General features: G+C 40.9%; 1 protein-coding gene across 1 annotated transcript in view; it reads left to right on the forward strand.

The window, feature by feature from the left end:
- LOC137620853 (techylectin-5A-like) overlaps positions 1–17,979 on the forward strand; it is a 29,359-nt gene extending 11,380 nt beyond the window's left edge. Inside the window, exons 3-5 of the mRNA XM_068351301.1 lie at positions 13,393–13,551; positions 13,674–14,065; positions 17,596–17,979. Coding sequence (XP_068207402.1) covers positions 13,393–13,551; positions 13,674–14,065; positions 17,596–17,761 — 717 coding nt within the window. The 3' untranslated portion in view covers positions 17,762–17,979. The remainder of the gene's footprint in view (positions 1–13,392; positions 13,552–13,673; positions 14,066–17,595) is intronic.
- Positions 17,980–18,348: the final 369 nt, after the last annotated feature.

Below are 18,348 nucleotides of genomic sequence, written 5' to 3' on the forward strand. Positions count from 1 at the left end.
GATAGAGCCTGTCTCTATCATGGGTACACCCCCTCAGGGAGGGGGAGGGATGTCTGGAACCCTGAAGGTACTTCCTGCATCCTTCCCCCCCTCCCCCTGTCTCTCTATCTATCCGGGTGCCGGTCTCTTGCCGCCTCTTATGCCGGCAATACCTGCCTCTTGGTGACTTCCCTACCCTTGCCGCCAGCCCCCCGTGTTCCGAGGGACTGCCGGCTGCCGCCGGCTACTACCGGCGGCTCTCCTACTCCTATCTAATCGTCCGCTTGCCGGTCGATCTCCGGAGTGCCGGCATATACTGCCGGCAACCCGATACTACCTGTACCATCCTTACCCCAGTCACCAATCCGGCATCCTCCGGCTGCCGGAGCCGCCGCTCCCTGCCGGCGTGCCGCCGTTGTGCCGGCGGCCGCCATCCTGGTATCTAACTGACTTTTGAAAATTGTCTGTTCTAATGCCAGAATCTATGCTGGAGCGAGCTCCGGCGTGCCGGCGGCTTGCCGGATACCCCGGAGGCGTCAAGAATACTTGCACCCCCTCTCTGTAGCTATCATAAGACTAAGATAGCCCTACCTGGCAAATAGATAAGCTGCTTTGCTTCTAAGATCAGTACCTAGTACTGCTCTATTAGTGATCATGCTGTCTCTTTGCATTCTTCTATTTCCAGCATGCTATGTGCATCTTAGCACGGCTGGTTGCCAGAAGCAGTTACCCTTAATGAGACCTTCTGGCTCTTATCTGGGAACCGAATGAATTCGATCCCAACCTTGTCCTTGGCTTTCCATGGAGTTCCAATATAATGGGAATCCTAGGAAACTATATCCAATGATCTCGGTCATTTGGATTATCCCAGGACCAAGCCTATGGTAACCAGCCGGGCGAGATGCATGGAGCGTGTTCTCCTTTACTGTTTCACTCTCTATGCATCACACCTTCTATAAGTTAAAATTAATGATTAATATTAACTTAATTTAAGAGCCATTCCTATGACTCCCCCATACTCATTTTCTCTTTCTTCCACAGGAGGAGCAGATGAAGTGCGATTTCGCATACTGTGCCGTGAAACGCTCCCAGTTTTACGGACATACGGCGTGCAGGACTCACGCCCCTTGCTCAGACAAGAAAGGGGATTGGAAGTTCTGGAATCCACTGGATTGTACGGTCTGCCAGGCCTACCTAGTTGAGGCCTTCCATAACCCTCCCTCAGCGGAGGTTAGAGACATTGCTCGTGAGAAACTGCGCAAGTGGGTGCGTGGTTTTCAGAGGAATGCCACTGGACCGTACCTGGCCACCGAAGAACTGAGGTCCCTGCTGTTCCCTAAGGCCTCCCCTGATTCAGTGGTTCCAAAGGAAGCAATCCCCACTGTCCAAATTACGGTGGAACCTGATGTGGTCATGGCTCAGTCCATGCACGAGTGTCGCCTAGATTCCGAAGAGGATGAACAGATCTCTGACGTCTCGGAAGACACGGAGAAGACGCTTATGGCTCAAGGAGCCGAAGAGGACGAAGACAAGGTGGAATACACCGAGTCGGAGATTGGAGCTACTCCCTCGTCTATCCCTCCGCCTACTCCTACACCGACGGATGTGTCCATTCCGTCTACCTCCTCGACCCCGGATCCTTCTTCTTCTACACAAGAACTGATCCGACTGATTAGAGCTGTCATGGACGACAGACTGAAGGAGAACCAGGAGTCCATCAGGTCTATGATTGGATCCAGAGAACCGAAGAAGATCTCGGTTAAGGATCTCCCAGCTTGCTCTCATGCCAACCCGTGGAGGTATGCAGAGCATATGGTTATTGCGACCGGCAGGATCTTTGTTAGTGACAAAATCGGCACGGTCCCGTTGGAAGATGTGGAATTCTTCCCAAGCTTCGAGGCCTACCCGGACTGTTACGTCCGGCTTCGTTCTGAACCTGCCTCGAAGGAGGAGACCGAACCTAAGGAAGAGATAGTGTTCGATCTCGCAAAGGCCCAGGCTATGCTAGCCTCCGCATTTAAGAGCAGGGGCTTTACCTGCTCTAAGCTTCCTGCCTTGAGCAAGAAGCATCCTACTTATGTCGCTCCCGACACTGCGATTCTTCCATTTTTGGAAAAGGCCTTGGCTGCATGCCTTAAGGCGGCGGAAGAAGGGAAACCCTGCCCTGCACTGGAGGAGTGCAGACCCTTCTCCATCGTAACGCCCCCTGACACTAGACAATGGAAAGATGTCCAACATACTTTCGTTGTGGGTAGGCTCGATCCTGACGTTGCCGGACGTCAGTTTAATGAAGACCTCCCTAAGCTCAATGATCACCTCCTTCGCCGGGAACAAGACACGAAGGAGAAGCTTGCAGCGTCTCTTTCTCATCAAGTCCAACTTGAAGTTATGGCCTGTGACACAGCAGTACCCGATCACTACATGGTACTGGCCAAATCCCACTTACTCACGGTAATGAAGGACTTGTACCATTTCATAAAGGCTCGTAGAGCCTGTCGTGAATTCGTGTTTGTCGGTGCCACCGTGAAACACGAACCCCGGAGGCTGATTTCCTCCAACATCTGGGGAAAGCACCTGTTTCCTTCGGACCTTGTCAAGGAAATAACGGACAGAGCCGCCACGGAGAATAGGAACCTTCTCCACAAGTGGGGCATGTCCAGGAAAAGGAAAACCTCTCAGGACGATGGACCTCAGCCTAAGAGGAAACCTCAGAAACCGAAACCCCAGCAACGTCAACAAAGACGTCAGTTTCCGGGACCCGCTACCTCCCAAGTGGTTGCCCAACCACAACAGACCTTTCAATTGGTCCCCCAACCGGTGTTGTCACAGTCACCGGTCTTCACCCCTGCCTTTGAGCAGCCATCCACTACCTTTCATGCCAGAGGTAGAGGCTCGTCCAGGGGTGCAAGCAGAGACGCCTCTCGTCGTCCCTCCAGAGGTAGAGGAGGAAAGGGAGCTAGCGGCCGAGGCAACAAGTCCTCGGGACACCAGAAGCAATGAAGTGCTTCCGGTGGGAGGAAGACTCCGCCAATTCCAGGATCGTTGGACCTTCGATCCTTGGGCACACAGCATCATCAAGAACGGTCTAGGCTGGAGTTGGGTGCAACCACCCCCAATCTTCCAGCGGTTCTTCCAACAATCGACCCCCATTCTGGAAGAATATGTTCTAGACCTCTTGAACAAGAAGGTGATAAGGAAGGTAAAGTCCACCAGGTTCCAAGGGAGACTGTTTTGCGTTCCCAAGAAAGACTCAGACAAGCTCAGAGTCATTCTGGACTTATCCCCCCTCAACAAGTTCATAGAGAACAACAAATTCAAGATGCTGACGCTTCAACAAATAAGGACCCTTCTGCCTCAAGGTTCCTACACGGTCTCTATAGACCTGGCGGATGCCTATTGGCACATTCCAATGAACCATCACGCTTCCTCCTACCTAGGATTTCGACTCCAAAGGAAAAGCTACGCCTTCCGGGCCATGCCATTCGGCCTCAATGTGGCCCCTCGGATCTTCACGAAGCTGGCAGACGCCATAGTACAACAGCTCCGCCTAAGAAACGTCCAGGTGATGGCCTACCTCGACGACTGGCTAGTCTGGGCTCCATCGCCCGAAGAGTGTACAAAGTCTTGCGACGAAGTTACCCAGTACCTAGAACACCTGGGATTCAAGATCAACGAGAAGAAATCTCGCCTCTCTCCGGCTCAGAAGTTTCAGTGGCTGGGAATCCACTGGAATCTTCAGTCACACCGCCTTTCCATCCCCCAGAAGAAAAGGAAGGAAATAGCAGGGTCTGTCAAGCGACTACTGAAATCCAAACGCATTTCAAGACGACAGCAGGAACGAGTTCTAGGCTCTCTACAATTCGCCTCAGTGACAAACCCAGTGCTTCGTGCACAGCTAAAGGATGCCGCGGGAGTCTGGAGACGATCGGCATCCATCGCTCGAAGAGACCTCAAGAGACGGCTTCCAAACAGACTTCGACGCCTCCTAAAGCCGTGGTCGGAAGCAATGGCCCTGAAAAGGTCCATTCCTCTCCAACACCCTCCTCCTTCACTCAACATCCACACGGATGCCTCACTGGAGGGCTGGGGAGGTCACTCCCACCTGAAACAAGCTCAAGGGACCTGGTCTCCACTATTCAAGACGTTCCACATAAACATCTTGGAGGCCATGGCGGTCCTTCTTACTCTGAAGAAGCTATCCCCGCCGCCCTCGATCCACATCCGTCTAACCCTAGACAACTCGGTGGTAGTTCGTTGTCTCAATCGCCAAGGCTCAAGATCGCCCCAGATAAATCAGGTGCTTCTCCCAATCTTCCGTCTGGCGGAGAAGAAGAAGTGGCACCTGTCTGCAGTTCACCTACAAGGATTCCGCAACGTGACAGCGGATGCTCTATCTCGGACAAACCCGATAGAGTCGGAATGGTCTCTAGACGCAAGATCATTCTCCTTCATCTCTCATCAAGTCCCAGAACTTCAGATAGATCTCTTTGCAACGAGCGACAACAATCAACTTCCTCTGTACGTAGCCCCGTACGAGGACCCCAAGGCAGAAGCGGTGGACGCCATGTCACTGGACTGGAACAGATGGTCCAAGATATACCTGTTCCCTCCCACCAACCTTCTGTTGAAAGTCCTCTCCAAACTGAGAACCTTCAAAGGGACAGCGGCCCTAGTGGCTCCCAAGTGGCCCCGGAGCAACTGGTACCCCCTGGTCCTGGAGCTGCAGCCCAAGCTGATCCCTCTCCCGGGCCCAGTTCTCTCTCAACAAGTACAGAAGTCGACTGTCTTCGCTTCATCATCGAAAATCAAGGACCTTCATCTCATGATTTTCTCTCCCTTGCCGCAAAGAAGAGGTTTGGGATCTCGAAGAAAAGTCTAGACTTCCTAGAGGAATACAAGACCGTATCCACGAGACGGCAATATGAATCATCCTGGAAGAAATGGGTCTCCTTTGTTAAAGCAAAAAATCCTAAAGAAATCACCATTGATTTCTGCATGTCCTTCTTCATTCACCTTCATGGACAAGGATTAGCAGCCAATACGATTTCGACCTGCAAATCAGCTTTGACTAGACCAATTCTATACGCTTTCCAAATTGATCTGTCCAGCGACATCTTTAACAAACTGCCGAAAGCATGTGCTCGCCTACGCCCAGCACCCCCTCCGAAACCGATCTCCTGGTCACTAGACAAGGTGCTCCATTTCGCCTCCAACTTGGACAACGATTCATGCCCCCTCAAGGATCTGACTCAGAAAGTTATATTTTTATTTGCTCTCGCCTCGGGAGCTCGAGTCAGCGAAATAGTGGCATTATCAAGAGAAGAGGGACACATCCTGTTTGCTGATTCAGGAGAAGTGACCCTCTCCCCTGATCCGACGTTTCTCGCCAAAAATGAATTACCCACCAAAAGATGGGGCCCTTGGAGAATATGCCCCCTGAAGGAGGATGTCTCTCTATGTCCAGTAGAGAGCCTCAAGGTCTATCTTCGCAGAACTTCAAACTTTGGTGGAGGCCAACTCTTCAAAGGAGAAACATCGGGCAGCGACCTGTCACTGAAACAATTAAGAGCGAAAATCACCTACTTCATTCGCAGAGCGGATCCGAACAGTACACCCGCTGGTCATGATCCTAGAAAAGTGGCATCTTCTCTGAACTTCTTTCAGAGCATGGACTTTGAGAGCCTTAAAAACTTTACGGGCTGGAAGTCCTCGCGAGTTTTCTTTAAACATTATGCGAAACAAGTGCACGAAATCAAACATTTTGTGGTAGCCGCAGGTAGTGTTATGAAACCTGCACCTAACTCTGCGTAGAACAGTGAGTTACTTGGGACTCTAACTCTTCGGGTGCCTATGTTGACCCTCGAGTGATTCATAGTGATGTCTAAAAACACTTAGTGCTTTTATAACTGTTCTTATCCCAGGTGAAATGTCATAGTGTTACACAAGTGCCGCATGCCTTGAGCATGATGTGTTATTTAAAGACTTGCGTTCCTCGAGAACGAGTACCTACTAATCCTGAAATTCCCTTTCAGATTCAAGAGCAAGCCTTTATTTCTATGTACATTATTATTACTGTAAATGAACTTTACTTTTGCTGTAAATTATTTAATTTCTGCATTGTGAAATAAAATTTCTATTTTATTACTTATGCGTCTCTTTCAGCTCCTACTTACTATGAAATACATACTGTCATAGTTTTATTTACTCCTCCTTTCTTATGGTCATGAAGAATTTAAGATGTCCATTCCTAAATTATATTCACCTTGCCTCAGTAAGGTTCCTACACGAATACTTACTTCTGATAATCAGGAGATGAACTCTACGCACAGTGCCCAACCACCACTGGCCTACTTCAGAATGTTCCTATACAAATATCAAACATTCTGCTTCATCTCTAAGCTTTTAAAAAGTTCTTCTGTCAAGATGAATAGCCCTTCAATACCACTTTGACGTCGGCATAGCCCATGGGAACTTCCTACCAATGGGGGACAGGATATTTCGTTCCTATGGTTCTTACCTAAGATTACTTTGCTGTTTTGTCAATGCCTAGGCACTTAACTCTGGGGGAAAATCTACCACGATACATTGATTCTCTGGTACTCTTCCATCAGGACGCCATGGCTTGAGCCCAAAAAACGGATTTTGAGCGAAGCGAAAAATCTATTTTTGGGTGAGATAGCCATGGCGTCCTGATGGACCCTCCCTACTACTTCGTTCAGTTTGCTCCCACCCTACACAATTGTATCATGGTGATGGGCAGCAACTGGCGCCAGGATAAAGACGCGCGTGACGTCATTAGAGCAATGGCGTCCGTTTGTTTACGTCTCGAGTATCAGTAGTAGCCACGAGTGAGATTAGCTGTGGAACGGCTCCCAGCTATTCTCAGCCCTTTCACACCGAAGCGTTAACTCTGTTCGGGGTGGAGATAGCTATGTGGCACGACCAGACATGCGTGTCCCCTGTTGTATTACGATGTCTTAAAGGGAAACCTTTGAGATACTCGCTCCAGAAGTTAGAATTCTGTGATAACCTGTGGTTAAATTCTCTGGGAATATCTTAGTAGTCTTATACCCAAGGAAGCTACCAAACAGGAACCTTCCATCAGGACGCCATGGCTATCTCACCCAAAAATAGATTTTTCGCTTCGCTCAAAATCCGTTATTTATTCATATTTTCATTTTATTTTGAGCAACACTATTGGTAAAGAACTTCATGGTTATCTATTGTAGAATCTGTGACGGGAAAAGATAAGAGTGAAAAATACCATCGAGATATCTTGAGAACAACACACAGTCTACACATTTTTTTTGTTTGGGGGTGAGGGGGCTGTTACTTCTCATGGATTCTTATGATTGTATAAAACAGTTAAAGATAAATTTCATAAAGAATGACAGAATATTAAGACTATAATCAAAAGTATACTCTCTAGCGCGGTCTGTTACCATAAAATCATTACAGTGCTGCTTATTTTCCTATGCCAGAATTAGTTGGAACCTAATCAAGTTATCAAAAGATAGAGATGATTATTAGAAATTAATATACAATGAGCAAATAAAGTTCAATACAAATTCGTACACTCTCACCTACGACAGATATAGCTGATTTAAGATTTTTTTTTTTCTTTCATCAAAACTACAATTAAACACCTGCCATGCTCCCAGTAATTCGATAACAATAGCGGGTGTCTTCATGTAAAAATGCTTGTTCCAAGTATTTATTATTAAAACTAAATTTAGAGTTTTATACACTTTTAATCTCATAATATATCATCAGTTATTAAGCTGGATATTTAGGCGAATTATTTAAAAACTGATGTTAACGACAATTGCAAGGTTGTGTGGAGAGCAACGCCAATTTATGAATCATATTTTTTTTCAATAATGTTAGTGATAATAAATAATAATGATATGTTAGAATTGATACGAATTAAAGACAATACATACACAAATATGACAATGTTTACGGCATCGGGCTTAGTATTTTCTATACACATAATAATACTCTATCAAAACTCCAATTTTATTTTACAGCCAAACTTATTGTTAGATTAAACAACGCCATTATTGTTGTTGACATAGGAATTTTATTTATATTCCCTAGTGGAATGACTAAGATATAATAAAATTCTGCCAGAATTTGGTGTTCGTGTTCTTATCAGGCATTTGTAATATTTGGTGTATCGTAGGTTCTTGCCCAAATCAGGAGGTTTGAAATTACATTCGCCTTTTTCCTTTCATTGAAATGGGAGACTCGGTAGATTATAACAAAGAAACAAAAATATATGTAGGCCCAAAGAGGAAGCATGAATATCCTAACGAAAGAAAGTATACAGTATATTATTATTATTATTATTATTATTATTATTATTATTATTATTATTATTATTATTATTATTATTATTATTACTACTACTTGCTATACTACAACCCTAGTTGGAAAAACAGGATGCTATAAGCCCAAGGGCTCCAACAGGAAAAAATAGCTCTGCGAGGAAAGAAACAAGGAAATGCGTAAGCTACAAGTGACGTAATGAACAATCAAATTAAGATATTTTAAGAACAGTAACAACATTAAAATATATCTCTCATATAGAAGCTATAGAAACTTCAAAACAACAAGAGAAGAGAAATAAGACAGACTAGTGAGCCCGAGTGTACCCTCAAGCAAAAGAAATCTATCCCAAGACCGTGGAAGACCATGGTACAGAAGCTATGGCACTACCCGAAACTAGAGAACAATGGTTTAATTATGTAGTGTCCTTCTCCTAGAAGAGCTGCTTACCATAGCTAAAAGAGTCTCTTCTACCCTTACCAAGAGAAAGTAGCCACTTAACAAATACAGTGCAGTAGTTAACCCCTTCAGTGAAGGAGAATTGTTTGGTAATCTCGCTGTTGTCAGGTGTATGATGAAAAAGGAGCTTGTGTAAAGAATAGGCCAGACTATGTGTTGTATGCGTAGGCAAAGGAAATTTAGCCGTAACCAGAGATAGGGATTCAATGTAGCACTATATGGCCATTCAAAGGACCCAATAACTCTCTACCGGGTGGCTGGTGTCCTGGCGAACCTACTCGCTAAGGTCATAATGCAAAAGAGATTTTTTAGGACTTAAACATTTTAGGGATCCTGGATCGCAACTTCTCACTCCTCAAAACAAGTTTGCAGCCACTCTACTAATTAATAGATAAGTGCAAAATTTTTTTAGAATATCCTTTTTACTGCCATAAATTTTGTTTCCGTAACTTTATCAGTGTTTGTCAACCTATTCGGGTATTTTTAAACACTTCTCTCAGATTTAGAAGCCAACTTACGTATTCCGTCAGCTTTCTGGTGAGATTTTGCAGCATATTAACATGTTTAGCTTTGCTTTCATTATTAGAATTGCCTTAGCGATATCCATTGCTCAAACATGAGGTCATTCCCTTCTATAAATCTCACTTTCCACCCCTTTCTTTTTTCTTTAATTGTTATCCGTCTTTTCTATAACTTCTTAATTTCATTTTCAGGATCCTCCCATCCCCATTACTTAGTTCTTCCATTTTCATTCTATATTTATCACAACTTTTTTTAATGCTGTTGCTCTAGCAATTTCCATAGAGCTCCCACAATTGGTCTTCAACTATTTTTCTGATTAATCTCCCGTGAAAAAGTTTTGATGGTCATTACATATCTTTTGGCATAAAAACTTAGATTTACACACAATAAATTGGTTGAATCAAGTATTCAATAAAATAAAATTTTTTTTATCTTCCACTGGAACAAGGGATTTTTTTTTCAAACTCGAACATTTTTACAGTTAATTGAATTACATAAATGTAAACATTCAAATTTTAAATGTGGATCACCAGTCAAGCCATTTGCAACGAGCAAAGGTAGTTAGTGGGATACATATTCAACCTGACCCAATTGTCTGCACGGTGCAAATTATGGGACATGAAGTTGAACCCTAAAAAAAGAATTAAAAAAAAAAAAAAGCACGAACGTAGAGGTCCTCAACATCCAGATCTCATCATTAAAAATGTTTCTTGAACTCTAAAAGACTCAACATTTTAGGCATAATTCTTGATAACAAATTTACTTTTGAGAAATACACTGTCTGTTTCTTCTTCAATTGCACAAAAAATGGGCTTAACAAGTATATATTTTTTTTGGGTGATCAATCTATCTGAAGAAGTAGGCTATTTTTTTTCTACCTTGTTTCGAGTATTGTTCTTATGTTTGGTCTTCCCCTGTTGAATCTCATCTTAATTTATTGGAAAAGAACTTACGGTCTATTAAATTTCCTATTCCCGATCTAGATATTAATCTCTGGCTCCGTCGTTCAATCAGTTCGTTATGCATGTTGCATAAGATTTTTCATAATTCTCACCACCCTTTTATTCGGATCTCACAAGAACGTGCCATCCTGCTCGTAATACTAGGAATGTATTTAATTCTAATAGCCATGCCTTCTCCATCATAAGGCTCAATACTGCACAGTATTCTAGAAGTTTTATTCCAGTTACGACCGATTTGTGGAATGATTTTCCTAACCAGGTAGTTCAAACTTGCAGTGAATTATTTTTTTTTTCGAACAGGCTGACATGCACAAGCCTCTCTTTAAAGTTTTTATGTGAAATATATATTTTAATGTGGTTACTGTTTTAAAATGTGTTACATGATTGGTGTGTTACTTCCCTTGTAGCCTATTTCTTTACCTCACTGGGCTATTTTTCCCTGTTGGAGCCCTTAACTGTTAGCATCCTGCTTTTCCAACTATGGTTACAACTTAGCTAATAATAATAATAATAATAATAATAAGAAGAAGAAGAAGAAGAAGTCAGAGGAACGTTCTCTTTACATAGAGAACCGAGGCCCTTTTCGTCGGGAGAAGATGATGATATTTAAGATCTTCGGAACGCGCTAGTCTTTGAAACGGCTCCCAAGAAACGAGTTATTGTTAATTCTATTTAACTACTTCGGGAAGAAGATCTGTATCAAGAAAAAATTATATATATGAATCATTCCGTTCCAAGAAATATTCGTGAGAGATATTGCAATAATAAGAAAGAATTTTAAATTTCGTTATCATAATCTTTTATCGGGCTCCAAAAACCGCTGTATATATATTGAACTACGTAGTTATTCAGATTAGTGCGAGTTTAGTCTCTTCGGGAGAGAAAGCTAAAGTTTAGGCTAAAACTGATTGGACTCAGATTCCAAGGTTAGTTTTCACTTTTAGTTCATTCATTCAGACATGTTTGTAATTTTCTTTTGTATTCTTATGTTTTTGCTTTAATTAGTCTTTAGGAGATTGAGGGAAGCGTCAACCCCTCCCATAGTCTTATGATACAACGGACTCGTGTAATAGATTTATATGATAAAATTAAGAAGACACCTCTCTCTCTCTCTCTCTCTCTCTCTCTCTCTCTCTCTCTCTCTCTCTCTCTCTCATAGTCTATTGATACAACGGACTCTTATTTGTGCAATAGATTCAAATGATAAACTTGAGTAGACATCTCTCTCTCTCTCTCTCTCTCTCTCTCTCTCTCTCTCTCTCTCTCTCTCTCTCTCTCAGTATTTTGTACTGGGTTTGGGACACTATGGACCAGAATTAAACACACTTCTTATATTCTACTTTATTCACTATGTATACACATTCAAGCACTATAATCGCGTAGGCTATATTCACTTATAATAACTTAGTTTTATCTTCGTTAATATTTATCCAGCCTAACCTTATTTTCTTTTTATACATATTATTATTATTATTATTATTATTATTATTATTATTATTATTACAAGCTGAACTATATTATAACCCTTGTTAGAAAAGCGAGATGCTCCAAGCCCAAGGGCGCCATCAGGAGAAAATAGCCCACCGAGGAAAGGAAACAAGGAAATAATTAAACTGCAAGAGAAGTAGTAAGCAATCAAAATAAAATATTATAAGAATGAAGACATCCATAATGGACACAGTGGAAATAATATATTTACATTTATATATATATATATATATATATATATATATATATATATATATATATATATATATATATATATAGTGTGCTACTTTTATAAGCACACATTGAGTATGTGTTGTTTAAGATGTTAAGGCTGGATAACGAAGTTCATCTTGTTAGCTTTAAAAGTATTTATTCTCTAAAAACAACAGAGTTAAACATCTCCATCATAGGAGTGGAGCTGGTTTGGTCGGATGACCAATTCGGGTGAAGTATGGATATGAACTGATTAAATTATCGATATCACAGATATCGTATGCTTAGTTGACGTAGCATTTAAACACAATGTGGAAACTTACATTCTTTCTCGGAAGACACCTGCATCCGGTGACGTCACAATCTTTCACACACTGATGCATTGGTGTTGACGTTTAAGAAAAATGTTACATTTCTGAGGCTGCATAGTGCATCCTGTTTATGATTTTACATGACTACAGCAAATCTCACGGCAAGCATCTTCATCCAAAATGACATATTACGTCATGTGTTTTAAACATGTAATAACAACTATTTCATTTATTACACACACACACACACACACACATATATATATATATATAAATATATATATATATATATATATATGTATATATATATATATATATATATGTATATATATATATATATATATAATATATATATATATGTGTGTGTATATATATATATATATATATAATATATATATATGTGTGTGTATATATATATATATATATATAAAGTAGGTCAATGCAGATGAAAGAAGAATGTAAAAAGTCCAAACTCACCACAAAAGCTTTCCAAAACTGATAACAACAAGGTGTTATCCCCAAATGATTCCAAGGTAAAGATTAAGAATTTCATCATTAGTTTTTTTTCTTTAGGTGATATAGGTAAATAAGCTTGATCAAAATAATATGTATAAACTTAAAAGCTGTGCACCTATCTATAATGCAATAGAGTGCCCGCAAACTTTATTTTGCGCAGTGAGCAGTTAGGAACCAGGAACTCTTCCATAATTAACTTTCTGAATACGCTGAATACGTGTTCCAATGTCAAATAAACGATAACGAAAAATTAACATTGTATCGAGTCCTTACTAATGACCTTCATTTTGCGTTATAATCCTTACAGCATACGTTTTTTTTTTTTTCTGTTTGTCATACCTATAAATCACCGTGAGAGAATTTCTTTCCATCCATCTAGATGAAATAAATTTGTTTTATTAAACATCTTGTTTACATAAATGTCGAATAGCTACAGATATTAATCTAAATGTATGTACAGATTTAAAAATAAAAATGTTGAGGTATAGGCTAGGCCTACCCTGTAAAGGGCCCAACATAATTTCACCCTTCAGCTGTAGACCTACTTATATTTGGAATCTGTTTCAGGATGATGATGCTATCAGTGATGTTTGAGGCTGCTCTTTTGCTAGTTTTTGTCCTCTGCCCATGCTTTGGTTCCAGCGTCAAACGTCTCCCAGTCTGAAGGTTTGAATAGTCGGAACTGCCTCGAACTTCGGCAACTGGGAATTGATATCAGTGATGTCTACACAATCTACCCTTACGACAGCGCACCTGAGCATCCTGTAGAGGTTTGGATGTGTTACACTTTCTCTGGTGAAATCTACGAAAATAAAATCTCGTTTTTGAAACTGGCTTTGCTTTAGTTTTCTTAAATTTTGAAGTCTTTAACAGCTCAATTGTTTTGAACCAGGTATTCTGTGACATGAAAACAGATGGAGGCGGATGGACAATCATTCAGAGGAGGGATGACCTTCAACCTAGGGAAGACTTTTATCGAACTTTGATCGAATATGAGCTAGGCTTTGGAAACCTTCGAGGGGAGTTTTGGTTGGGTCTCAATCACATCCATGCCCTGACAGACCAAACGCTGAATGAAATACGATTTGACTTGGAGGACTTCGAGGGCGAAAGTCGATACGCCAATTACCGTACCTTCTACGTCCACGATAAAGCATCGGAATACCTATTGGAGGTCAATGGCTACTCGGGCGATGCTGGAAACTCATTTGATTATCATAATGGGCAGAAATTCTCGACTATAGACCACGATCGTGATGATTGGTCTGGTGATTGTGCTGTCACGTAAGTTGCAAAGTTTTTTTTTTTTTTTATATGATCTGATAGCATTATAAAATAACCTAGAAAGCAGATTTGTCTCCGGAATACTTTTTTTTTTTTTTGGCTTAATATGAAGTGCTTGTTATGGGCAGTTCTGTGTCAAGTTTGACAGTAATGGAAAAATCTATATGTGGCATGCATGGGTCTAGAAAAGGTTTAATAAAAACGAGGAGGTCCCTGATGATGTATAAGTTATAGCCTACATACCAATTTCTACGACAGAATTTGTTGTGAATTTTTCTCCGACTTATTACAATTATGATTCTAGGCCCGATGGTGTGGGCCGATAACAAGACCTTGAAGAGGTTAGCCTCCCAAAACTGTCCAGGATTCAATAAAATATGAATACACTTTACAAATTTATTACAAAAATAACTATTTAACAAGGAAATAACACACTAAAACATTTGAACTAATTGATAAATGAAACTATCTCCCTTAGGGGTCTGTAACATGTGCCCGTGGGGCACTAAGTCCACGTCGGACTAAAAAAAAAAGGACTAAATACACTTAATTTCAATATGATACCTTGGTAGAACACCTCTGACGTATCTTAGTAAATAAATCTAATCCCCAATCACTGGGATCACAAAGTTACAGACAGATATAAATTACACTTCGCGCTCAGAAAAAGGCTAGGGGGGAACCGACCTGGTTTCACACGGTTTGGAACGGAGACAGAGAGAGTAACAATAAGAAGAACTTACTTGTTTGGGGGATATAGGCAGAGAGGACGACCGTAGCTCTGGACAGCCTCAAAGAAAACTATGATCTCCCGCGCTTACTAAAGTGTCCTTGGGAGAGGGGAGGGAATTCTTACGTTATTTATTCATAAGGGGTCTGATAAAGCTTCTTTATCGACCACAAGACGGAGAAACTGTTAAAGTCTTACTTCAGATCAAAGGGTGAGCTTAATGCTTCGGCTGAAGGCCATAATTTGCTGCAATCCACCAAACTAGAGAGTCCTTGGCTCTAAACATATACATCGATATTTTTATCGTGGTTCAATAATACGAGATGATTTTTGTAATTCGTAAATAACAAATACTTAGTTTCTCTGACACCCGCTCCTTCCCCAACAGGTGGTTAAATTTTATGCCCCAATACCGTCACGTATTGGACCATAGTCATTAGCAGCAACGCCCGCGAGATCTTCCAATCTTACCTCAATTTAACGTAACGTTTGTGGAGTTAAATGGCGGGACTTTCGAATGATCAGTTCGAAACTCCCAACAGAATTATTTGCATTTGAGAATGACTGGTCTGATGTAAAAGTGGGTTTGAAAATATAGTGTATTGTATTTCCGTGGCTTGTCAGTGACTCATCAATGTTTGCCAATGATACGGTACCAATTTGATTTTGAAAGGGTTTCAATTGGAGAAAAGGACATAAATTTGAGCAATATGAATGTCAATGGTACCATGAATTAACCAATGAATGTCGATATGAATGTTATTGTTAGATAAGTGAAATCAGCCAATTCTTTAACGTATTTGGGAGCAAATATGATTGATGAGGGTAGGTGGTGAGGTGTAGTAAACCGGGAACGGAATACGTGAACACGGTGCAAAAGATAACGAAGAATTGTTAAGTCTCTGTGAAACAAAAGGTTGCAGTATATGAAGCGATTATTGAGGCAGGTCTTCTGCCTTATGAAATGGAAGTCCAAATGTTGAATTTAAGGAGATTAATTATTTGCATTGTGTTTGGTGTAAAAATGACAAAGTTATAATTATGGAGTTAGCTTATGTAGATGTTAAGTGTAAGCAAAAAGAAGGACTAGAGTGTTTAAAGGTGCCTTGATCAATAAAAAGAAAGAAAGCCTGAAGGTTTGTGGAAAGATTTCTTAATTTGTAAGCGTCGGGAGGGGAAAGGAGAGGAAGACCCGAAAAGTATTCGATAGATGGCGTGCAAGATACGGGTGGCTGATGCAGGGTGTGACACTGTGAGCAGGTTATATGCACTGTTGATGAGCCTAGAGTGAGCATGATGTAGCTAATATGTGGGAATTTGTTCAGCACAGAGTATTGATGCATGAATCAGCAGTAACAGTAGGGCCTGTACTTGTTTCAGAGGCCATTGTGTTGTATTTTCGATGTTGCAACTCTATTCAGGCTTAGTGTTGAGCACACACACACACACACACACATATATATATATATATATACAGTATATATATATATATATGTATATATATATATATATATGTGTGTGTGTGTGTGTGTATGTATATATATATATATATATACTGTATATATATAAATATATATATACATATATATATAATATATATATATATATATATAATATATATGTATACATAATATATATATATATATATATATATAATTTATGTGTTGTATGTGTCCATCTTTTCATTCATGAGAGTGTGGCTCCAGAGAAAACAACATAACAGTCTGTCACATTGTGAAAGAGATTGCTTTGCACACATGTACATGCATGGCTCAACGGCAGTGCTGAATTAAATACCCTGCTAACTCCTAATGCTGGGATCACACTTGGACGATATGGCCATGGCAATGCGGTGAGATGTTGATTTTAGCAAAATTTTGAGCATATCACCACACATCCCCATTCATCCCATGTGTGTTTTGCCCCAAATCCCACGGACCGAGATGAGCATCGTTACGTCTGCGATACATCCTAGATTGCCACACGCCATCGCAACACTGGTGGACAGAATGAAACCTGCTCCATGTTTTCGCCTACTCTGCGATAATGGTCGGGCACCTGGGATACAACGCGTGCAAGGATATAACGCATCGCGTTATCCGTGTTCTGTTTTGCTGTTATTGCTAATGTAATGGCCTCTCAAAACTATATATGCGATATATCTCTCTATGGGAGATGTGACAACATGCATTCAGCACTGGTATGTAGAGAGAGAGAGAGAGAGAGAGAGAGAGAGAGAGAGAGAGAGAGAGTGGAGTGCAGTTATACTCTGGAAGAGAGAGAGGTTGGAGTGTAGTTACTGTATACTCTGGAAGAGAGAGAGAGAGAGAGAGAGAGAGAGAGAGAGAGAGAGATACTTTGTCATATTCGAAATATAATACAAAGCCTGAACATGTAACAAATGAAATATATTTGGGTGGAAACAAACTTTTGCTTTTATGATATAAAATGCTTTATTGGAGTGGTGGAAAACTTTTTATATATCGGAGTCCCGTGAATTGTGGATGCTGAGATCCGATCCGTACCTTATGTATATTGCATACATAATGATCACTACCACAAAGTGCCAGACCAATTGAGATGTCACAATTTGGCCACTGCGATGTATGCTGCAGCGTCCTGTGTTTCGAAAAATATGTGCTGAAATATCGCCTGAAAGCGCCTGTGATATTCAAATTTTCAGGATTTTTCCATATCTCCTCTGATCGCCCAAATGTGATCCCAGTTTAAATATACAAATTGCATATTATGAGCTACATATGGTTATATCATCATCACCATCTTGCCATTTTATTCATAGATATGCTGGAGCTTGGTGGTACAATAACTGTCATCGATGTAACCTGAACGGATTGTACCTCTCCGGTGCACACGAGTCTTTTGCTGACGGAATTGAATGGAATGCTTGGCATGGCCTATATTATTCCCTCAAGCGAACGGAAATGAAGATCAGGCCGGCTTATTAATAAATGGAATGTCGCTTGCTATAGATTGGCCGGAAGTCTGTGTGTTGTTGACGGAAGCAAGAAGCTGCCAAACCACTGATATTTGAGGGAAGCATTTTGAAAAAATTTGTTAGTGTTCTTTGTTGAAATAAATTTCTCGTAAACAAATCAATTTCACAAATTAATCTTGTTAGTAGAATATAATTTGTATCACTTTTAAAAATATGCACTGAAAACCAGCTGGCGTTTTTCTCATAGATTTATGCTTTTTTTTTTACCAAGTTTATTGTAATTGCCAGATGATTCCGTACTTGTGGGGGATCTTAGAAATTAAGAAATACTCTTCTACTCTGTTTTTCTGGGAGCCCGAATGCTAGCCTACTTGTAAAAGGATGCACCCTTATCCCCACATCTATGATCCTCATTTATTTAGATCATATTGTGTAGGCCCACGTAAGCTAATGGATATTTCAGCAGCATTTTTTTTTCTTTTTGATTCGGGAGTGAAATTCAATAGTTACGACAATGCCTCGGCCAGGATGAGAAAACCATTGTTAGGTATAAAACTTAATAGCCAATTATTACGGTTGGTCAGAATGTGTGCTTGT

This window comes from Palaemon carinicauda, chromosome 27 (assembly GCF_036898095.1).
Source record: "Palaemon carinicauda isolate YSFRI2023 chromosome 27, ASM3689809v2, whole genome shotgun sequence".
Lineage (NCBI taxonomy): Eukaryota > Metazoa > Arthropoda > Malacostraca > Decapoda > Palaemonidae > Palaemon > Palaemon carinicauda.